Source organism: Muntiacus reevesi, chromosome 13 (genome assembly GCF_963930625.1).
Source record: "Muntiacus reevesi chromosome 13, mMunRee1.1, whole genome shotgun sequence".
Classification (NCBI taxonomy): Eukaryota; Metazoa; Chordata; class Mammalia; order Artiodactyla; family Cervidae; genus Muntiacus; species Muntiacus reevesi.
Genome location: NC_089261.1, coordinates 5,483,387 through 5,507,689, shown reverse-complemented (window position 1 = coordinate 5,507,689; position 24,303 = coordinate 5,483,387). Strand labels below are relative to the sequence as shown.

The 24,303-nt window shown below is 49.8% G+C and overlaps 1 protein-coding gene across 1 annotated transcript in view; it reads left to right on the top strand.

Moving 5' to 3' along the window:
• The window catches only part of ZNRF3 (zinc and ring finger 3), a 141,494-nt gene that overhangs the window by 83,820 nt on the left and 33,371 nt on the right, over positions 1-24,303 (top strand). Inside the window, exon 2 of the mRNA XM_065904514.1 lies at positions 794-919. Coding sequence (XP_065760586.1) covers positions 794-919 — 126 coding nt within the window. The remainder of the gene's footprint in view (positions 1-793; positions 920-24,303) is intronic.

Below are 24,303 nucleotides of genomic sequence, written 5' to 3'. Positions count from 1 at the left end.
TTTAAAGAGCTTAGCACTGTGATAGACCCCTTAACATCATGGTAGGTTATGTTTATCCTCGAGGACCTCCTCTTCTTGGGTGGTTATCAGGGATTCTTCTGTCTGAGACCGGACTCAACACTAAGAACTGTAAGCGCAAATGGCAGCATCATTCTGTGTTCAGGCTTCCACTGACATCACTTTTCCTGGTAAAAATTTGACCAGCTCTTCTGCCTATCTCTGATTTTGTGCTTTGCCAAATTTTGAAAAAAAAACCTCAAAAGACTGTCACCCATCTCCCAGTAACCAGGAGTGGCCTTTACACGGCTTGTTAATTTTACCGCCGATGCTGCCTCATGTTTGCTGGTCTCTCCATGAATTCCTCACTTTTCTAGGTCCTCTTGCATCAGCTGAAGTAGATGTGTTGTTCAGGTCTGGAGGCCAAATAATCTGGGATGCTGCCACTGACCGTCACGGTATTTCACAGTGAATTAGACCGGCCCTTACGTGGGAGTTAAGCTATTTGCCTTTTCCTGCTTCCCATCAGGTGGCGTCCACCTTGGGTGACCGCTCCTTACAGAGCAGGGAGACAGCGCCCTACAGTCTATTTGTAGAGGTCCTACTGTGTTCTCCCCAGGGGTTTGGCTCATTGTGCTGAAATAGAATCCCCCGAGGGTTGAAAAACGCATTCCCCACCCCCATATGCTCTGCAGTTTCGAGGGTGCTTTTGACTGTGCCGTCTGAGACAGGCACTGCGGGAGCCCCGCAGATCTGCGGCCTGCCCACTGAAGCTTTCTCCCCGCTTGTTTCCCAGATGCACCCACTGGGCCTGTGTAATAACAATGACGAAGAAGACCTGTATGAATACGGCTGGGTAGGAGTGGTGAAACTGGAACAGCCGGAGCTGGACCCGAAACCATGCCTCACTGTCCTCGGCAAGGTAAGCCCCAGGCCCTCCTCCCACCTGCCCCGGTTCTGATCCCGGTGTCCTCCGTGCCCTCAAATGGCCGGGTTCGGAGAAGGACCCTGTTGGCACAGCGCTCTTTCCCGGCGGAAGTCGTGTGTTGGGGCAGCCCCCCCACCCCCAGGGTGGTCAGCGGCTTGGACACTGGTAGCAGCTGCAGCCTCAGAGTGGCCTCCACCCTTGTCCACCGTGTGGCCTCGGGCAGGCCTCTCGCCCTCAGGGATTCCTAGTTTCTTATCGGAAAACCGGGTTGATCATAGAGATTCACAATGCTTGTCTTACACCGCGGGGGCCAGATATTTCAGAATTCTGAGATTTTGGGGGGTTTAGAAAGGCACTCAGGTGCACATGTTTTGTATTAAGGAGACGTGGGGCCGCCCTCAGTAACCAAACACATGCAAAGTGTGCAGCTGCCTGCATGGATATTCACATTTAGTGGCACAACTGGAATCTAAATAGCCCAGTGTTAGTTCAGGGCCCTGATGTTTTGCTGCCAACTGAGTTATGGAAAAACCTGGGGGTTGTGGAGCTTTTTTGGTTTCAGAATGGCAGACAGCAATTATGGTCCTGTCTTAGAACTTACCTCACAGGATGGTCAGGAGGTGAGACGGGAGACAAGCGTGTAGCCGAGAGAATGCTCCAGAAGTGTCTGACGCCATGGACTGTTCCGTTCTTCCCCTTAGAAGTACTTTATAAAAACAAAAAACAACTCTTTGAGGGTCAGCATTACCCCTGGTTGCAGTATGAGTTAAAAGATAGAGATCCATTTATTTTGGAAAACCGTCTGTCAGTGATCTTAAAATACAACAGATGACATCTTGTTTTAAACTGGATCGTTTTGGTAAGAGAAAGGTTTGGAGAAAGCTGCTAGGACTTTGGTTGGAGGAACGGTAGTGCAGCCTAAGGATAAGTGTTATCTCTTGGATGTTTTTTTATCTTCTCAGAAGCAGCTGTCTTGGTATCATGGGGAGAGAACTGGAGGGGGCTGGGGGAAGCAGTCCTGGTTCTGACCTCCTGAGGAGATTCAGTCCAGAGCAGAATGGTTCTGATACAGGGCACTTGAGAGAGAGCGTTTTCCAACACTTGAAAATGTCCCAGGGGACTTGCCTGGTAGTCCAGTGGCTAAGACTCCACGTTCCTAATGCAGTGGGCCTGTGTTCGATCCTGGTCAGGGAACTAGACCCCACATGCCACAATTAAGAGTTTGCATGCTGCCGTTAAAGATCCCGCATGCCGCAACTGAAGACCCGGCACAGCCACATAAATAGCTAAATACTAAAAAGAAAGAAAGAAAATGTCCCAGTCAGTGTCTCCTTGAAGAATTCTGGCCCAGAAGACCCTCATGGATCTGTGATGTTTGCATCCCACCTGTCTTCTGCGTAGCTTCCAACCACTTGTCAAGTTCCCCTGCCTTCTTCTTTGTTTTCGGCTGTGCTGAGTCTTCATTGCCGCGAGGGCTCTTCTCTAGTTGCAGTGCACGGGCTTCTTACGGTGGCTTCTCTTGTTTCAGAGCACGAGCCCTAGGGTGCGTGGGCTTCAGTCGTTGTGGCACGTGGGCTTAGTTGCTCTGAGACATGTGGGATCTTCCCAGATCAGGGATCGAACCTGTGTCTCCGGCATTGGCAGGGGGATTGTTTACCACTGAGCCACCAGGGAACACCCCTCCCCCACCCCGCCCCGCCCGCCCCCCCAGCCACCCTTTTATAGAAGAAGATGAAAAACAAAAAAACCCACAGGAACTGTTGCCTGTTTGGTTTACAGTTCACGAAGTCCATTCGATGTGTTTCAGGCGGCCCAGGCCCCATCCTTCACCGTTTAAATAGGTGGCCATGCTGCCTAATGACGCTCGGAGAGCAGCGACCCCCTCGAGAGCACGTTAGTGTTTTCCTAGGAGGAGTGCCAGCTACAGCCAAAGCCTGGGCACAGTGCTCTCCTTGTAGGTCATACTCCCCTAATAGAATATTTTCCTCTGTACTGAAGCTGCTGCTCCGCAGGGCTCAGCGGCTCGGCCGGGTTTGCTCTGACCCAGTCGGGTGGGCCTCCACCCGCGCGTCTGTCACGTCTGTAAATGGGCTGGAACAGGGCCCCCTCGGGCCCCACCCGCCGTGGTCCCCTGTGGCCCGAGCGGTGTTGAAGTCAGTCCGAGAACCCATCTGCTGCTCCTCTGCCTGGAACAGCCACGGAGTGGGTGTGACTTGAGTCGTGTATGGCTTGGCCTGCCGGCCCATGAAGCCAGAGGGAATAAAAACCTTTGACGTATACTGCACTGTTAAGTATCTGTCATGTTTATTCCTTCACCAAGTAGTTATTGAATGCAGAACCTCAGCACGAGATTCCGCCTGCTTGCAACCAACAGGCTGCACCACCCCCCACCCCTTGTCCCCGCTGCCTTGGTTCTGTTTGGAGGGGCTGTGTGGTGGCCAGGCAGTATTCACACGTGGTTAGTGACTGAAATTTGGCCTAAAACCCGCATAAAATCATGAGCAAAACCACCAGGGCCAGACACAGCAGGGCAGTTTCGCATTTGCCTAAAACCTGGGTTGACTACCCGGAGTCAGGCCTCTCTCCCTCTCTCCTTCCTCACCTCTCTCCCTCCCTCCCTGTCTTCTGCCCTCTCACCCTCTTCTTCAGTGTCTTTTTTTTTTTTTTTTCCAGCTTCAGGTTTATTTACTTTGCCAGCTGCCCTTTCTTTCTTCCCCAAGCAAGCGCAGTGGGAAGAGGGTATTCGGGATGGGCAGGGTGGTCCTCACGGCTGGCCCGCCCCGCCGCGGACACTCCGAGTGGTTTTCTGTACTCAGGCGCTTCCCTCTGCTCTCAGCGGTGAGGGCAAGAAGGAGGTGGGCAGCAAGGACTTTCACAAAAGGAAGAAGCGGCAGCCAAGTCCCCATGGGGGTGTGGGTGGGCCCCCTCCTCCTCCTGTGGATGTTGAGACTTGTTGAAAACCATAGAAGGGAGGGTCCGCCAGCATCTGGAAGGGCCTGTACGGGGAGGGGGAGACACAGACCCTTCTTCCTCCCCTGTCACCCACCCCCTTCACCTACCCACCCACAGAAAATGCCATGGGGCGAAATGCTGAAATACCGGAGGAATGTCCTAAATTAAAACAACGTTAAATGCCTCTCCAGGAGTTCAAATAAAGTTTCATTTTAAGAGTGAAAGACATAAACTCATCACCTGGGTTTATTACTGAGTGCTTTTGAACTCCTCAAAAAAAGGGAACACTGTAAACTCAAGAGAGAAAAGTGATTTACGATCACCTCCTTATAATCTTTTTGATACTGGGGGAGGCAAAGGCAGACAGTTGGATCAGCTCGGGGGCTGGGGGAGGGGGTGCAACATTGGGGTGGGAGTGAGACCCCCGCCCCCCAGAATGCAGCAGGTCAGGGCTCCAGGCCAGAGCCCCGGCAAGTCCCTTCCGCTTCCTGGGCCTCTCTCTTCCACGTCATGTAATGAGGCTGTCCTGGGTTCCTTGCTTGTCTGCTATGTTGAACTTCTGTATCATATTAAAAAGCTTCCCTTGAGATTCTACCTTTCAGAGATTTCTAGTTGCGACACTAAAAGACTGGCTATGTTACCCGCGACGATTAAAAGAGAATAAAGTAGACATTTCTGAGCAGCTTGCTTTTGAAAGTAAGGGTCTTCAACCATCTCCAAAGTTGTAAGAGTCTGTGTTTAGGCCCCAGGCATTTTAGCCCTTCAACCCAAGCAGTATTTATTGTATAAAGCACCCTGTGGGTTAGGTAAGACATTGTGCGTCACCGCATGGATAGCCTCGTGGCAGGGAACACGCTAGGCCTGCTCAGATCCAGCACAGCTCACCCGGCCCGGAGTCACCAAACATGGAAGCAGGGCAGAGCTCCGTCCCCCACACCCCACGCTGGAGGGGACTCTTAGGGTTCTGAAGCACAGGATGGTCAACAGGCTTGAACTTGGCTCTTGCCAGTCCTCAGGAGGACAGCGGCAAGTTAGCAGAAAGACAAGAAAAGCAGGTGGCTTAAGTCAAAGAGAGCCCAGCTTTGGCTGAGTGGCCTCGGAAAGGTCCCTTCAGTTTTTGGAGCCTGTTCTCACGGGGGCTCAGGCCGCCCCTGTCTTTGTGGTGGGAGTTCGCGGGGAGTCCCGAGCACAGTGCCTGGCCCTCGGTGGACGCCCCGTGAGGGCGTGACAGCAGCCCTCCTGTGCTGGGTACTCGCCGAGGGCCGAGAGCGTCGCACGCGGCGTCTCCTCCCGTTGTCGGGCCGACTCTGGGGCCGTGTCTAGATCCCCATCCTGTGCTGAGGACATCTCAATGTCTCCTGAGATCAGACGGCTCCCAGGGGCTGAGCTGAGATTGTCTTCCTCTTGCCTCCTGTTGTCTTTGCCGGGTTCTCTGGATTTAAGAATCGGATGTGCTTCAGTGGGTACTGGCCGCGTGAGGAGTGATGGTTCTATTGAGTAGAAACTCCTCTTGCGCTGTATTGAGCCCAAAGAGGGATCCAGTCCTGAGGTCCCGAGTGTTGTCGGGGAGCCCGAGATGGGGGTGCCGTGCTCCTCCACAGCTGCCAACCACGGGGCTAAGTGCTGGGGCCCCTCCCCGAGTCTTCTGGGCGTCTGCTTCATTTCACCCCCGCTCGCTATCTCCTTGGTGGAAAATAGGGCCCCAGTATCCCTCGATCTGATGCATCTTGGATCAGGTGCTCCCTTCAGTCTGTCAGCTGTGATCTGGGGCTGGGAACGTGCTGGAACTGCCCAGCTGTGTGTGTGTGTGTGTGTGTGTTGGGGGTGGGACGGGTGGACGATGCTCTTTCCAGAAGGAAGCTGACGAGGGGCCGCGCTGGGCTACTGTCCCTCAGCAGCCCCTCTGGCACCAGATCACGTGTGCGCTCACAAGCCGCCGGGAGACGGCCTCAGCTTCTCCAGAGCTGCTCAGAGAGACGCCAGTGGAGAGGGCCCGTTCTGGTTCCTGCGCCGGGAGGAGCTGCTTCCTCTCATCCTGAACCGAGGACCTGTCCCCGGGACAGGCGGCGGTGGCTGGGAGTGTGGCGCTGGAGGGGCGGTGGGAGGGGGCGAGGTGGGTGGGGAGAACGGGAGCAGGTTCCTCGGAGGGTATTGAAAGCTGCTGGGGCAGGAAGAGGCTTTCAGATGAGAGGGTTTCATCTCCATCCCCCAGGAAGCTGGGAGCCACTGAAGGTTTGCGGGGGAGTTCGCGTGGCAGCGGGGTCTGGGTCTAGGGAGAGGGTCAGTCAGGTTGCTGTGCTGGCGGATGTTTCCGGAGCTGAATGGGCCCAGACACCAAGGCTTTGGGAGCGCTGATGAGGCTCTAGCCGATGACGCTGACCTCGCGTTCGCCCTCAGATCTCCCCGCTCTCCACCCAGCCTCTTCTGTTCCCACCTGGGTGGCTGCCTGGCCGAGCACCGCAGGCAGACGCCGCTGGGAACCACCGTCCCGTGAGACTGAGCTCCGGGAAACCCAGGGGTGAGGGGTCGGTGAACGGAACCCCACGTCCAGCCCTTGGAGTGTTTCTTGGTAACTTCTTCTAGAGAACAAGTCCCTTGGTGCCCAAAGCGGCTGCAAGACAGAAAACAGAATCAAAGGAATTCACTGTTTTTAAGATGGCTGGGAGGAGTGGGAACATGTAACGGTTAAGATTTGGGTTTAGTCACCAAACTAACCTGAATTTAAAGCCCAGTTCCAGCCCCCAGATCCACGTGGCCTGGGATGGTCACCAAACCTCTCTGCCCGATTCCATCTTCCCGAGACAGGAGGGACCGCAGGGGAGAGTGTATGTTGGGTTCACGCACAGCCGGAGACACAAATCAACTAGCGGCTCTTGGTGCCCAAGTTCCCTTCCTTTCTCCCTCCCCGCTTCCCTTATTTTTTTTTTCCCCCTGCTTCCCTTATTATCCTTCGGTTGCTTTCAGCACTCACAGTGCCGTACTTAAGTAGTCAAATCCCTAGAGACAGAAGTAGAGGGGTGGTTGCCAGGGCTGCGGGGAGGAGAGGGTGAGGAATTAGTGTTTAACGGGGCCAGGGTTTCAGAGGGGGGGTGGAAGAGTTCTGGAGATGAATGGTGGGGGGTGGACGGGGGGCGGGGGTCATCGTGCCCTCCGCGTCCAGGGTTCGGTCACAGGTGGGTGTCCCCTGCAACCCTGGGGGCCCTGACCCCTAGGCCAAGCCCAGCCTAGCGCCCCTGGGAATGAGATCCCCGGCTGCACCTCAAGAGCCAAAGGAAGGTACTGGCCGACTGGAGCAGGGTCTCAGAGCAGCCACCCCTATCCCGGGCGCTGGTGGGAAGTGAGTGTGACATTTGCCACATACCAGACCTCGGGGCGCTGTGACCACACTGCTCAGTGCCATGGTATCCCCAGAAGCACCTGTGTTTGGGACACTTAGCTGTGCCACACCTTCCCAGAGCACGTCACCTGGGACCTCTTATTGCAGTGATTCTGACCTGGGGTGGGGGTGGGGGGCAGGAAAAGCGTGCACGCACACACCCCTCCCTAAGGTCATCTGGCAGCATCGGGAGACATGTTTGGTTTTAAGACAAATATCCAGGAGAGGGTGTGGATGGGGCTGCTGCTGTTATCCAGCAGGTGGAAGCCGGGATGCTGCTTTGCTGCTCAGCACCCCTCAATGCACAGGCCAGGCCCCCCTATAAGCCAAGTACACTGTGGCCCCAGATGTTCACTGGCATCACCGTTGAGAAGTCCCGTCTCTCTGGGACACGTGCCGTCTCCCTTAGCAGACCCTTAATTCCCACTTCTTCCTTGACTTCTCTGCCCACTGGCCTCTGGTACAAAGGCAGGTCCGTGGTGTCTGTGGCGTGTGGCTGAAGTGCGTGATCAGTGTCAGGGCACGTTTGTTTCCACGTGAGGAGTGTGGGGAGCAGGATTTGCACGGATGCATCGTGCCTTCACCACCCGGGCCCCCTGTACTCCTCCATAAGCCTCACCCCGGGCCGGTTCACCTCCCTCTGTCTTCGTTTCTCCATTCCGTGCTCCGTAAAGAGCGTTGTGATGATTTAAAAAAATGACATCTGTCAGTCCTCTGAGGGTGTGAATACTCGGCAAATATCAGTTTCCTCCCCGCTCTAAACATACTCCTGAGAGGAGGTGGGTTTCTGGCTGGAGAGGAAGTTTGGAAGGCTCCTCAGATTTATTTTAAGGAGCCCTTGGGTACATACCTCCCATATTTGGTTAAAAAGGAAAGCAAGAAAGGAACTTAGTAAAAGAAATCATATCAGGAAGACAAGATTGGCATGATATGAATGGAAAAAGGAAAATCTCAGGGAATACCACTTTGATTCTCACGTCCTGTGTCTGGTTTGAAAGTCGCAAACTTTAAATGTGATGCTTTTCTTTTTCACCTAAACCTTCCAGGAACCTCTTGGTTAACAGGCTATATTAAGCACAAGACTTTTTTTAAGCTAGATCTGAGACATTTTCAGCTATAAAAGGCTAACCGAAACTTTTCTTTGAAATTCCCTGAAAGGCTTCAGGCAGTTTTGACGGTAGACCGAGTGAATAAAACAAAATAATGTTTCTGGTGGTCTGAGGCTGCTGGCCACCTCCCTGGACCGGGGGAAGCCTGGCTCACAGCACTCCTCTGGCCACTGTCCCCTCCAAGTGAACCAGGCTCTCAATAGAGCAGAAGCCACAAGCACGGCTGTCCTAGGAAACGGGCTGGTGTGACAGGCCAGCAGGAAAGATCATCAGAAGTAGCTAATGGGGCTTCCCCGGTGGTCCTGTGGTAAAGGATCCGCCTGCCAATGCAGGGGACGCTGGTTCGATGCCTGGTCCAGGAAGCTCCCACCTGTCTCGGGGCAACCATTGAACCTGGGCTCTAGAGGCCGCGTGCAGCCTTGAAGACCCAGTGTAGCCAAAATAAACAAACAAACAAATACATTTTTTAAAGTAGCTGATGACTTTGTCTACTTTTGAGAGGCCATTCTGAATTATAAATGAAGTCAGAACCTAGCACAGTAAGTCATGGTAATGTCTATGGAGACAGCCCCAAGCCGGGCGACCTGCATCTCTCATACCTGGAGACCAGCCCGAAGGCTCCATCTACTTTCTGTTCTCATCTCCTCTCAGCCCAGGCTGGGCAGAGGGTCCCACTGGGTACAGATGCGGAGGAGCAGGGATGCTGGCCAGATCTGTCTGCCAACTGTGGACAGAAGCCATTTCTCTGCCTCATTGTCTTTCGAGTTCGTTCCCTGTATAGAGAGCACTGTATTTCTTCTGACAAAAGGTAGCATTCTGCTTTGGTGATCTTACTTTCCAAATCAGACTTCAGGTCCTGTAGTCTAATACGTGTCGTGCTGTTTTGAGGCAGTCTTAACAATTGGGATACTGAAACCCTTTAAAACCTGCCTCATTTTTGCTAGTTATAAAAATATTAAAGAGTACCAACACATTCCAGTAGTTCTAAGCACTGCTGGATAAAATAAATTTCTAGTCTGCCTGAAAATCTTGGGCTATTTTTCCTCACCTGCCCATGGAATTCTCCAGACAAGAATACTAGAGTGAGTAGCCATCCCCTTCTCCAGGGGATCTTCCCGACCCAGGGATACGAACCTGGGTCTCCCTCATTGCAGGCAGATTCTTTACCAGGGAAGCTCATAAAGCACGCAGCCTTCCCTGTTACACTTTACCCCACTGCTGATGGATTTGCACAAGAGTGCTGCGTGTTAAGTCGCTTTTTAGTTGTGTCCGACTCTGTGCGACACTAAGGACTGTAGCCCACCAGGCCTCTCTGTCCATGGGATGCTCCAGGCAAGAATACTGGAGTGGATTGCCATGCCCTTCTCCAGGGGATCTTCCCAACCCAGGGACCGAACCCGCGTCTCTTATGTCTCCTGCATTGGCAGCCAGGTTCTTTACCCACTAGTGCCACCTGGGAAGCCCATTTCACAAGTATCAACTCGTAAATGAACCTCAGAGAAAAGAATATGGAATTTGCTAGGAACCTTTGTTATTTTGGCTCAATCCTTAGAAATCAAATTTTATTTTATTTTTTTCAGTGGGTTTTGTCATACATTGATATGAATCAGCCATAGAGTTACACGAATTCCTCATCCCGGTCAGAAATCAAATTTTAAAGCGGTTAGTTTCAAAATCTTTTTTTTTTAAATCTGTTTGTAAACATAGTAAATTGTTTGTTTTTGGTTTGCTTTTGGCCGTAAAGTTGGATTAAGGGGTTGGATAAAGGGGTCTCGCATGCCCTGTGGCATGACATGGGACTCCTGCCCTTGCAGTGGAAGCTCCAAGTACTGTTTATATAACCAACAATTTTCTGGTCCCTTTACTTTTTTTTTAAAGCAATATAATAATTTTACACAATCCTATATTCCTAGTGCCAAGAACAGTGCCTAGGACATATATTGGGCACTTGGTAGATATTTGTTGCATGAAACAATTAGTTATGGATTATTTAAAAACCAAAGGGGAAAATCCAACTTTCATTTTACTCCTTTAATTCAAGTACTGTCAGTCTTGGTGTATTCCCTCCCAGTCTTCCAGGGAATCCAAGTCTGATTTTTAATGTAATTATTATGACGGTGTGCATCTCTATTCTGCCTAAAACCTAATAACACATGCTAGTCATTTGACCAATTTGCTGTTATTTTTGTAACCTGTCATTTCATTGGCTGCATAACATGACAGTAGAACACGCCATGATGGAGTTGACCCCCAGGGTTCAGTAATTAGATTGCTTCTGTTTTATTTTTAATTCTCACAAAGAAGCCACACTGAAACCTTTTTTCATGTAAAATGGACATTCAGGGTTTTTTATTCTCTCTCTTTGAATTATTCCAGGTAATATTCCAGGAGCAGATCATAGATCAAAGGACATAAACAATTTTTAATGACTCTTGCTGCAAACAGTTGCAAATTGCTTTTCAGGAAAGTTCTCTCAGTTTACCTTTCCACTAGTGAAGTAAGTGTGAACCATTTTGCACAGAAACAAATGCTAACATTCACCGTTACAGTTAATATGTTTCTTTACTGATTAGAAAGGTAAAAATAGTACTTCATTGTTTCCTTTGCATTTCTTTGATTATCAGCAAGCATTAAGTGCCAAGCATCTTTCCATCTACTAATTAAATTTCCTCTCTTGTGAATTGTCTACTCTGGCCGCTTGTTCATTTGTGGGTAGATCTTAATGTAGTTTTTTTTTTATAGCAATGTATTAATTTCTTGTTTGGAATGTTTTTAAACTGGCCCTTTTATTTACTAATTTTGTCTGTTGTTTTAGCTCTCTTGGCACACAGAAGTTTAAAGTTTTTACATAGCCATCACCTCTTCATGATTTCTTCTATTGCTTTTAAAGTTAATTATTTTCTCCCCTCCCTTGCAAGCTTAGAATCATTTTGCCTTTTCTACTGTTTCTGTTATCACTGTTTTTCTTTTAATATATTACATCCTTAAATCACTCAATTAATTTTGATGTCTAACATCAGGGAGTGGCTAAGTAGAGCCTCTCCCTTTGTTAAAGTTGTCATTTCCTTTGTTTTATGTATCTTCCTCCTTTAAAAAGATAACATATTCTGTCCTACTGAAACCTATAGCAGACAGCGTTATCTACTGTCAGATTCTGTATTCCTTTTAGGGCCAATAACACTGTTTTAATTTTTGTTGTTTTAGAACATAGTCCCCGAGTTAAGTAAAATATGCTTGTTTGCAAACACTTTTTTTTTTTTTTGGCAAATTTATTTAGTTACTTAATTTTGGCCACGCTATGCAGCATGTGGAATCAGTTACTAAGGGATCGAACCCACTCCCCCTTTAGTGGAAGTGCAGGGTCTTAACCACTGGAGTGCCGGGGAAGTCCTGCTTACAGAAACATTTAAAAGAATTAATCCATTGGTAAATCAACAAAGCACAGGCCTGCTGTTTCTATTCTTTAGACCAGGGAATTCTGATTACATCTCATCCTTTCCCACTCAGTAAGTATATCATGAAAGTATGAAAGTGTTAGTCACTCAGTCGTGTCCGACTCTCTGCAACCCCTTGAGCTGTAGCCCGCCAGGCTCCTCGGTTCATGAAATTCTCCAGGCAAGAATAGTGGAGTGGGTTGCCATTCCCTCCTCCAGGGGATCTTCCCGACCCTGGGATTGAACCCAGGTCTCCTGTGTTGCAGGCAGATTCTTTACCATCTGAACCACCAGAAAAGCCCTAAGTATATCATAGCCCTGCCCCCACTCTGTCAGCATGGGGAACTGCTTTCAGAATCTATTCATCATCATATCCAAGTTTCACTCCATTTCAGCACACATACATTAAGTTTTACTAGGAAGTGTATACTGTGGTTAAAACCAACTGCCATTCAAGCCTATTTCAACTTTGAAAAGGCCAAGATCTTTCCACTACCAAAACTTTTCTACCCATTTCTGTTCAAGAAATAAGTTTTCAGATGATTGGACTCTACACAGAAATAGAAAAGAAATGACTGATCAGGTTGTTCCCACACAAAGGCTTCCTTTTAGCTAGGTATAGAGTGGTTTTTGGGGGCTTTCCAGGTGGCTCAGTGGTAAAGAGTCACCTGCCAGTGCAGGAGATGCAAGAGACATGGGTTCGATCTCTGGGTCAGGAAGATCCCCTGGAGAAGGAAATGGTAACCCGCTCCAATATTACTGCCTGGGAAATCCCATGAACAGAGGAGCCTAGTGGGTTACAGTCCATGGGGCCGCAACGAGTAGGACACGACTGAGCACACAGACATGCAGACACAGTGGATTTTAGTATATTCACAGAATTGGGCTACCATCACTCTCTATCAATGTTAGTATTTTCGTATTCTTTATGTGTTATGGATACAAGTCCCTTATCAGATGTCTGGACATTTTTATCAACCCAGAAGGAAACCATGTACCACTGAGCCATCATCGCCCCTCCATCCCAGACATTCCATACACATGGATTCATGCGGAATGTGATCTTCTGTATCTGTTTCTTTTTGCTCGGCATGATGTCTTCAAGTTTCATCCATGTGGCAGTAAGCTGTCAGCACATCATTTCTTTTTATTGCCAAATAATAGTTCACTGTGTGTGTTCACTGTTTGCTTATCTGTCAGTGTACATTTAGATTGTTTCTACTTTTGGGTTACTAAGAGTGATGCTCCTATGAACCTTTGTGTGCCTGATCTTGTGTAGGTATCGGTTTTCATCTATCTTGGGTAGGTAACTAAGAGTGGAATTGCTGGGTCATATGATAACCGTTTAACCTTTGAGGAACTACCAAACTATTTTCCCAAGGGGCCGCACGTCCTACACTACTGCCAGCAGTGTATGATTCCTCCAAATCCTAGCCAACACTTGTTATTATCTGTCTTTTTGATTACAGCCGTCCTACTGGGTATGAAGTGGTATCTCATTGTGGTTTTGCTTTGCATTTCCCTGTTGGATAATGATTTATCCATCTTTTCTATGTGCTTATTGAAAGTTTGCATATCTTCTTTGAAGAAATATGAATAGCTATTCAGATCCTAAGTGTTCTTCATATATCCTCGATACCTGTCCCTTATCAGATATACGATTTGCAAATATTTTCTCCTGTGCTGGGGGTTTTCTTTCACTTTGTTGATAGTGTCCTTTGGAGCAGAAAAGCTTAAATTTCAGCAGAGTCCAGTTGATTGATATTTTCTTTTAGTATCATGCCTAAGAAACCATTGGAAAGCTCAATTCTTTTTTTTTTTTTATTTCATCGAAGTATAGTTGATTTACAGTGTTGTGTTAATTTCTGCTGTATAGCCAAGTGATGAGTTACACACATATATATTCCTCTTCACATTCTTTTCCATTATGGTTTATCACAAGAAGGAAAGCTCTCTCTTTCACTGAGAACCACTAGTTGTCCTTACTGGTCGTATATTTAAGGCCCTTCTGGGATTTGTAATCAAGAATTTACTCTCTTTCCCCTGTAAGAAGCTTAAACCTAACAGAGGGCCAGGAAACACTGGCCTGCCACTTCCCAGAATCCCAGCAGATGACTATGAACACGGGTGCCCCTGCTGACCAGACTCAAGGACCCGATTTCTCAGGCTTAAGGTTATATTCTGTCAGACTTAAGTAGAGAAGACAAGACAGTCTGCCAAAACAAAGGGAAAGGAAGAGCCAATTTTGAAATGCTACAGGAAGGATGCAGGCGAGTGACAGCTGTCAGCGAGGCGCCCACCTCCACTGTGCTGTTAGTGCCTTTGAGAAGACAGCAGCTCACAAGTCCCATTTTAGAATATTCAGGATCTTGAAAAATCTTTCCAAGATAACTTTTCTCTTAAAAAGTTTTGCCAATGAGCACCGACACTGTGAAAAGAACTCCCTAAGTGTTGGCCGCACCCTTGTTCTACAGAGAGGGTGTAGGTGTCTTTGGGGTCGAGAGTCATCATTGTCCTCCCAAGAGCACGGGCAGTGCGGGGGGCCTTCCTCTGAGTTCTGGCCGTAACCACCGCCGGTCAGCAAGGCCTCACTTCAGACCACTCAGCCTTGGCAAGCCTGTGCTTCAGAAAGTCCCTGGCCGAATCCAGAGCTGACAGACAGACGCACATGGCAGTGGGAACCGGTAGTGCAGAGGCTTCTTACTTGCTAGACATGAGGCTCTTTTCCTAAGTTCTTTTCGTGAGGTTGGAAGCCTTGAGAAAAGGGGGGAAAAAACACTTTTTGCAGTTACTTGTGTCATTTATAGGGCTTCCCCGGTGGCTCCCGGTGGTAAAGCACCCACTTGCCAATGTAGGAGACAAGGGTTTAATCCCGGGGTTGGGAAGATCCCCTGGAGGAGGGCATGGCAACCCACTCCAGTATTCTTGCCTGGAGAATCCCCAAGGACAGAGGAGCCTGTTGAACTACAGTCCATGAGTTGGACATGACTGAGCACACATGCACGTGTCATTTATGGCATCTGAAATTCACCTAAGACCCTGAAAATATTATTTGTTGTTTACGCACCCCAGTTTTCCTGTTATACACTCTTCAGTTCCTCTGCTTGTATTACAGTGCAGTTGGCTTTTCTATCACGAGTATGTTAGATAGATGGATGGATGACTGGATGCAGTAGGCTACCACACAGAATGTTTACTTGACATGGAAACGGACTCTTCCCCTAAAGGTCAAAATAGAATCAGTTTGTTTTGCAAAAGGATTACCTTTTGTAGAATTGCTTTCAACTGTGCTCACTGCCCTGAAAACTAAACCCCCCCTCCAAAAAAAAATTAAAGACAAATGCAGTGCGCACCCATCTCTTAAGCATTGTATTCTGTTAGGAAGCTGGTGTTACATAAAGCCGCATCTCTTCCCAGGCCCCCACCCTCTTTATCCCTCTGTGTATTGTCATCTCTGCTTAGGTTGGGCTCTCTTCTCCGAATGAGAGAAACTAAGAAAATTGCCTGTTTTAGGCAATGCAGGTGTGTTTCAGAGATTTAGAGTTAAGAAGTCAAGTAAATGTTTTGGCAGCCCAACAAAGGTAAGAAAAGGAGAAGGCACCTAATGGGCCTTTCAAATCACAGGCCTGTCCAAACACCACCTTCCCCAGGGGCCGCTGGCCAGGGCCAGAGCCTGCCCTGCTCCGTGGCGGCCACGAGGCCGGGCTGAGAAGCGGGCCGCTCTGTCGCTGGCCCTGGCCCTGTGCCCAGCGTGATGCTGTTGGACTTTGATTCAGTCCCACCCGAGAACAGATACTCATCAGTAAGGGCGAGATCTTTCCTCCTTAACAGATTCTAATCACATCACTTCCTCTTCCTTGCTGGGGAAAAAAAAAATCACAGATGGATTTCTCCCCCTCCCCTCCCCCCACCTCCCTGACCCCCAGTTTACATTGGAACCCTGAAGAGATGGGGCATAGCATCGCAGTTGTTCAGTGTAACTTCATCCATCTCGAGGGTTGGGAGGTGGACAGCTATGAAAGAGGACCCAGAAGGAACAAGTCTCAGCGGGGCGAGGATGGGGGGCGGGGGGCGGGGAGCGGCATCCAGGTGCACCCCGAGCATATCAGTCTAGGTGGCTTCAGGGTCTCCTGGTTTAAGAGCAGAGACATCCTTAAAGGAGGTAGCTCTGACCTGCCAGTGGTGTGTCTCCTCCGTTCAAACCATGCCTCATGTCTCTTCTGCGAAGAGAACAGCAGACATGAAAGCTGCCTCTCTTCCTTGCCCCGCACCCCGCAGCCCGGCGGCTTCCACTGGATCACCTTGGCAGGGCCTCATCCGAGGAGGGCGGGAGGAGGGAGGTGGGAGCACGGAGCGGCTCCTTTGATCACCTCCCTCCCGGTTCCAGGCCCCGCCGCCAGCAGGCCGGCCAAAGGGCCGGCTCTACTGATCTGATGAGGTGCTGAATGGGACCCGAGGGGCAGTGACGGGAGCGAGAAGAAAGCCTCGGGAATGAAAAGGAAACCCCGTGAACCTGCTTGGCTCCACTGGCCAGATTCTCCTACCAGGGAGCCGCTCAGTTCCTGCCAGCCCCCGCGGCCGCCCGCCCCTCCCGCCGCCGCCTTTCAGACCCCGTGCGTGTTTGACGTCTGAATCGAGGCTGCCCTCGCTGGTTCTCAGGCTGGGAACCCACTGCGCCCGTTTCCATGGTCACTGGGAAGCGCCCCGCGCCTTGTGCTTCAAAGGGAACCTTTCCCCTCCGGGCGCTCGCGCTGCCTGCCCCCGGCGGCCACACAATGAGCGGCTCCTCCGAGCCAGGCCCCTGACCCCCGCTGCCGCCCGGAGGGAAGCCTCCCCTCCGCCCAGAGTGGCTGTGCCGGCCGCGTGTGTGCGCATGTGCGGGTCTCGCAAGCCCCGGTAGGCTTGGATGGGATGCAGAGATCACAGGTTGGTGAGAGTTTGGGGAGCCTTTCTGAAACTGAAGGAAAGAACAAAGCCCGAGCCCCTTGCAATTGGAAAAGAGTGGCCTCCTTTGGGGCAGGAGAGGGCAAGGGAGAGGAGGCTGGATTGAGGAAGGTCGTGGGGCCGGCAGGTCGTGGGTGACTTCCTCTGCTAGAGCTGTGTCTTTAGGGTCAGCGGAGAGTGGAATCAATGTAGATGGTCCTGCTTCGTGTCCCAAGAGCCAGGGTGGTCCGGGTGTACCTGCTCACTCCTCCAAGACCACAGATGCGGAGCAGTCACCCGCCCCGCCTCCCGGTTTAACTTTAGTCTTCGCTCTTTGTTGAATCACGCAGAGGAGTGGAGCCTCTCACATCATTTGTAGAGACAGAGGCAGTGTCAGTGATCAGGGAGGGCTGCTGGGCGGTGTTGCCAGAATTAAAAGATGAAATGTCCCCTGAGAACTCACCTTTCAGATATCAAGCCTGCCCCCTCCCCGGGGCCCAAATGTTAATTTCTGCCTTGGGCTTCCTGGACTAGAGGCTTGTGGGAAACTGGATGTCTCTCCAGCTGTTAATTTGCTACCTAGCTTTGCATGTGTGGGTGCTCAATTGCACTGTCGTGTCCGACTCTTTGTGACCCCATGGACTGTAGCCCACCAGGCACCTCTGTCCATGGGATTCTCCAGGCAAGAACACTGGAGTGGGTTGCCATTTCCTCTTCCAGGGGATCTTCCCGACCCAGAGATCCAACCTGCATCTCCTATGTCTCCTGCATTGGCAGGCAGATTCTTTACCACTGAGCCACCTGCCTTTTATAATATTTTGATCACACGTCCTCCTTTTCTCTTGCTCATTTGCCCTTTCTATGAAAACTCAATTTCGTTCCTTTTTACAAAGCTACCCAAAATGGTCCCTCTCTCGCATGCTCAGATGATGAGGCTGGAACATACGATGGTGGCACAAGCTCTCTAAATCCAAGAGCGTCATCCTCACCACGTCCTGTTTGGTGGGCAGAAACCGTATTCTCACCAGTGGGAGCAGGAGACCAGGAGCTGTTCAGGGTCTGGCCGTGGGGTCTGGGGGTTGCTGATCACCCACATGCGCTACGGGGTGATCCAGGTTCTGAGCCAACTCTCTCAAGATTCTTGATCCGCCTCGTCATGCAGAAGTTAATGTGGTGTGATGATTTACTCTGGCCCTGTTAGGTTGTCGGTCATGTGACTTGAAGAAACTAGGAAAGAGAGGAGTCTTGATTCACTTGAACCTGTTGGGTTTTCTGCCTCACCTTTCTCCCCAGGGCCAGGCCTGTCTGACGTGGATATAGTACTACAAGGCTGAACCAATGAGGACTGTTTTCTTTCTGTGTGTTCTCGGCACAGAACTCAGTGAGACGGGCGTGGGACGGCACGCGGAGACCACACAGGCGATGGCTCTTGTCTTGAATTTAGCCATTCTTCAGAAGAAGGTGGTTGGGTTTTCACCCCTTGGGGCGACAGAGGATGAGATGGTTGAATGGCATCACCGACTCAATGAACATGAGTTTGAGCAAGCTCCGGGAGATGGTGAAGGACAGGGAAGCCTGGTGTGCTGCAGTCCATGGGGTCGCAAAGAGTCGGACATGACTTAGTGAGTGACTAAGCAACAACAAAAAATGCCAGTGACTGTCCTTCTTGGCAGCTTTCATAGAAGGGTTGGGAAACTTAGATGTCTCTCACCACTCGAAACTGATTCTCCAGTTCCAGTTCTGTGGTTTGTCTGCATTCTGTGGCTGTGATAATCTAGGGAGCCAGTTAATCTTTTTTGTTACCAAGGAGGTCTGTTCAGTTATTGGGCCAGGATTTGTGATTGAAGGTGTGGACATGTACAGGGATGTAGAATTTACCTGAAATCTCAGAACTATAACTTCCCACACACCCCTCTGCCCTGGTTGCCCTGGTCCCTCAACCTTTAGCAGGCAGCTTCAGGGTGTCCACAGGGCTCCAGCCACCCTCTGGGCACCGCAGGGCCATCACAGAGAGCCTCAGGACCGACTGCTTCAGGTCTTTGCTCATGCATCACTTTCTCTTAAAAGTCTTTCTGGACCTGTGGTGTGTTAGAAAGCAAAGGCTTCCGGAAGAGGGGAAACTGAACTCTCAAGGATGGTTGGGCTTGGGGTAAGAAACTCCAGGAGGAAGGGAAACTCCAGGAGTGGGGCGGCAGGAATAGCAATAGCCCTTGCTGTGTTCCGGGGTGGGATGGTCAGAGAGAGCGACTGGACTGGGCCTCGTGGTTTTAATGGACAGAAAAGCCCTTTGGTGGGGAGGGCCTCTCCAGGGAGCATGTCAAGAGGTGTGCAAAAGAGGAGGACACAGTGGAGGGAACTGGGAGTGCTTAGGCCTAGATACAGAATCCCACTTTGGACATTCCTATGATGTTGCTGTAATTTGCTGTTCTATGGCAGTTTGAGTAAAATAAAGGAATAAAACTCAAAGAGGTCTTAAAAACGTAGACTCCAAGAGGATTTTTACATGACTGAACTAAAGTGGTACTTGGTAGAACCTGCCCGGCCAACACGAAACACAAACAGGGGCTCTAATTTCCCTTCCCTGTGGCGTTTATTCTTTTTACCCTGAATCTTCTCTCTACTTTGTGGTTCTGTATGTATATATGGAGTTTCCCTAGTGGCTCAGATGGTAAAGAATCTGCCTGCAATGCAAGAGACCCGAGCTCAATCCCTGATTTGGGACGATCCCCTGGAGAAGGGAAAGGCTATCCACTCTAGTATTCTTTCCTAGAGAATCCCATGGACAGAGAAGCCTGGCAGCCTGCAGTCCACATGGTCACAAAGAGTCGAACACGGCTGAGCGACCAACCCTGTTATCATTTTAAGCATTTTCAAGTGTACAGCTCTGTGGCCAGAAGCACTTTCACGTTTTGTGCGACCATCACCACCGTCCGTCTCAGAACTTTCTCCTTTTCTCCAGCTGAGGCTCTGTACCCTTTAAACACCAGCTCCCCATCCATCCCTCTCCCTGGCCTCTCCCTGGCAGCTACCATTCTCCTTTCTGTCTCTGTGAATTTGACTCCTCCAGGTGCCTCATGTAAGTTAGGTCAAGTAATGTTTGTCCTTTCATATGCTCTTTACTTAGCATAATGTCTTCAAGGTGCATCCATGTTGTAGCACGTACCAGAATTTCTTTCCTTTTTATGGTTGAGTAATATCTGTGTGTGTACACGTCTGTTTATGCATTCATCTCTCAATGGACGATTGGGGTGTTTCCATCTTTCAGCTGCTGTGAATAATGTTACTATGAACACAGATATGCAAATGTCTCTTCAAGACCCTACTTTCAGTTCTTTTGGGTCTATACCCAGAAACAGAAATGCTGGACCATATGGTAATTCTATGCATAACTCTTTGAGGGATCACCACACCATTCTCCACAACAGTTGCTCCATTTTGCATTCCCACCAGTAATGAACAGGGGTTCAGTTTTCTCCACATCCTGTCAACGCTTCTTGTGTTTTGTTTTCTCATAGTCATCTTTAGGGGTGTGAGGTGATTTTTTCATTGTGATTTTGACTTGCATTTTCCTAATGATTAGTGAGGGCTTCCCAAGTGGTAAAGAACCTGCATGCCAATGCAGGAGATGTAGGAGACGCAAGTTTGATCCCTGGCTCAGGAAGATCTGGAGGAATGCGCGGCAACCCACTCCAGTATTCTTGCCTGGAGAATGCCATAGACAGAGGAACCTGGTGGTTAACAGTTCATGGGGTCGCACAGAGTTGGACACAACCAAAGTGACCTAGCACTCACGCACACATGCAGTGATTAGTGATGTTGCTCATCTTTTCTTGTACTTATTGGCTATTTGTATATCTGCTTTGGAGAAGGACTGTTCAAGTCCTTTGCCCATTTTTTAACTGAGTTGAGATCCAGATTCTCTCTTTTCTTTTTCCGTTTGTGGCCTTGTGCTTTTGCTATCTCTTCTCTCTTTTGCACTTATTCCTTAATTCATCGTCAGCTAACATTTTTCTTACACGTAGAAAGTTATGCAAACACATCCTACTCCTTAGTCTCAGTTTAGAATCTACTGTTGTCCTGAGAGTTCCAGAAAGGAAGAGAACTTTTTGCTTCCCAGGCCGGGCTCTCAACTCGCTGTGTTGGAAGATGCTCTGTTGTGGATGCAGGGAATGATACGGAACCACACAGAAAGTTCCGAGGCCGTTCGGAGGCCGGCCGCAGGGGTCCAGCAGGCTGGCCACACTATTCTGCGGTCGACCTCTCGCTAACGGGGAGCTCCTGTTGGCCCCTGTGGCCAGCTGCCACCGGCCCCACGGTGTGAATGGCGAGGAAGTGGGGGCTGGCGGCTGGCGGCACTCCAGGATGTAGCCTCTGCTGGCGGGGGACCAAGGTGGAGGGGAAAACACACTTGTGTATGAGAGAAATAGTGCCAGTTCCAAAACCTATAATTCCCAAGTTTAAAAAAAAGGGGGGGGGGGGATTTTTCAACCAAACTGTGCTTTTATCTTTGGATTCTGAATGGGAGATTGTTCACACAGCTAAGCTGGCTGCTGAAGCCAGGCCAGTTAAAACAATATGCAGGCAGCTCCCCTCCAAGTAACCAGAAACTGTTGGCTCAAAGGCGCCCGAGCCGAGGAACCAACCTGCTGGGAGACGTTTTCCAAGCAACGGCCTGAATGTAAATTCTCCTGCTGGGGAATGGCACTTTGGCAAATGAAGACCCTAATTAGAGATGGAAGGGTTTCTGTTTTGTTTTTCTTTAATCCTTACCCTGGGGCCTTTGCAGGGCCGCCATGTCTCTGCTTGTGTGCAAAGACATTTCCAGCTCCTCTTTGTAACCAGATCCTCTTTGGGGAAAGAAGCAACAAGCTGACAATGCGGGCCCACCACCGCAGCCGGAGGCACCCCTCCACCGGCCTCACCCACAAACAAAGAGCCCGAGCTGGGCGGAGAGCCGGGTCACCTGGATTGACCAGGTCATTTGAAGCTGATGGCCAAGTTGGATCCCAGGCCACCACCACTGCCCCCAGCCCCCTCACCCCTCGCCCCATGAGCCGCTCAAATCCATGCTTAGACTGCAAGCAGAGTTTCTCAGGTCCCGAAGGAGAACAGTGCGAACAAAATGCACAGCAGTGGAGGGGAGCTGCCGCTCTGAGGTGCCAAGACTGAGATGGAGTTGGAACCGGGTGGTGGGGCCCTCTGACATCCGTGAGGCTGAGGGGCTGTGCTCCTTTTCAGATTCATCACCTCTTGGTATCTTTGCCAGGAGAATTCTATGGAGAGAGGAGCCTGGTGGGCTACAGTCCATGGGGTCTCAAAGAGTCATATATGGCTGAGCAGCTAACACTTTCACCTCTTAGTTCTTCAATATCCCAAAGTATTGCAGGTGTAGAAAATCTACCCACACCAATTTCGTTCCGTTTTGTGTACATTGGCGACTTGCCCAAAGACCCTCAGGGGCTAGCACAGATGGTCTCGCTCATTTTTATCTCTCTTGTCCTAAAAAGGCAAATGAGCAGTGTTCTCTGGGTCCAAAGTATGGGGCTGTGGGTAGAGGACAGAACAAACTAGATGATTCAAGATGATGAAGATGAGGTCAAGCGATGTGCCGTTCCTCGATGCTCTTTGAGGAGTCCATTGTCCTTCACGCTGGGAGGCGTGGGAAGTACACACAAGAAGCCATGTGCCCGAGCATTTTATGCACCGTTGAGGGCTGTCACCTGATGGGTCACTGGATGCTTGTGCCCGACAAGTGACTTCAAAAGTTCCCAAAGGAAAATGGCACATTTTGGAGTCGCATATAGGAAGGACACCTCTCCTGAGCTTCCATTCCCTGAGCACAGAGCCCTGGGCCGCACTGGGTCCAGAGAGTTTCCTCTTGATGCTCACAATTCCCAACCTCCTTTAAGATGAATATGCCGAGTCTTGGGGAGGACAGTTGCCCGAAGCCGCCTCCTGGCTCTGTTCAGGCCCCCCAGTAACTCCAGACGTGCCCTTTCTAGGCCACCCAACTCCTCTTTGCCCATCAGTTCTGTTCTTTGCATTAGAAGTTGAACCTACAGATGGTGGTTCTTCCACTTGTGTATGTGTAACAGGCCAGCCACAGGCCTGGAAAAGATCAGTTTTCATTCCAATCCCAAAGAAAGGCAATGCCAAAGAATGTTCAAACTACTGCGCAATTGCACTCATCTCACACACTAGCAAAGTAATGCTTCAAATTCTCCAAGCCAGGCTTCAACAGTACGTAAACCGTGAACTTCCAGATGTTCAGGCTGGATTTAGAAAAGGGAGAGGAACTAGAGATCCAATTGCCAACATCCTTTGGCTCATCAAAAAAGCGAGAGAGTTCCAGAAAAACATCTATGTCTGTTTTATTGATTATGCCAAAGCCTTTGACTGTGTGGATCACAACGAACCGTGGAAAATTCTTAAAGAGATTGGGAATACCAAATCACCTGACCCGCCTCCTGAGAAATCTGTATGTAGGTTAAGAAACAACAGTTAGAACTGGACATGAAACAACAGACTGGTTCCAAATCGGGAAAGGAGTACATCAAGGCTATATATTGTCACCCTGCTTATTTAGCCTATATGCAGAGTATATCATGAGAAACGCTGGGCTGGATGAAGCACAAGCTGGAATCAAGATTGCCAGGAGAAATATCAATAACCTATGATATGCAGATGATACCACACTTATGGCAGAAAGCAAAGAACTAAAGAGCCTCTTGATAAAAGTGAAAGAGGAGAGTGAAAAAGTTGGCTTAAAACCCAACATTCAGGAAATGAAGATCATGGCATCTGGTCCCATCGCTTCATGGCAAGATAGATGGGGAAGCAATGGAAACAGTGACAGACTTTATTTTGGGGGGCTCCAAAATCACTGCAGATGGTGACTGTAGCCATGAAATTAAAAGACACTTGCTCCTTGGAAGAAAAGTTATGACCAACCAACTCAGCATGTTAAAAAGCAGAGACATTACCTTGCCAACAAAGGTCTGTCTAGTCAAAGCTATGGTTTTTCCAGTAGTCATGTATGGATGTGAGAGTTGGACTACAAAGAAAGCTGGGCACTGAAGAATCTATACTTTTGAACTGTGGTGTTAGAGAAGATGCTTGAGAGTCCCTTGTACTGCAAGGGGATCCAACCATTCCATCCTAAAGGAAATCAACCCTGAATTTTCATTGGAAGGACTGATGCTGAACCTGAAACTCCAATACTTTGGCCACCTGATGTAAAGAGCTGACTCACTAGAAAAGACCCTGATGCTGTGGAAGATTGAAGGCAGGAGGAGAAGGGGATGAAAGGGGATGAGATGGTTGGATGGCATCACTGACTCAATGGACATGAGTTTGGCTAAACTCCGGGAGATGGTGAAGGACAGGGAAGCCTGGCGTGCGGCAGTCCATGGGATTGCAGAGAGTCGGACACGACTGATTGAACTGAACTGAACTGAACAGGGCAGACGGATTCCTAACTAACAGGCCACACCCCCACTGGGGAGGAGCCCACTGCTGTTGTCATGTCCCCTGCGCCTGTTTCCCAGAAGCCCTCAGCCCGGTCACACTGTCTGCAGTGAGGCT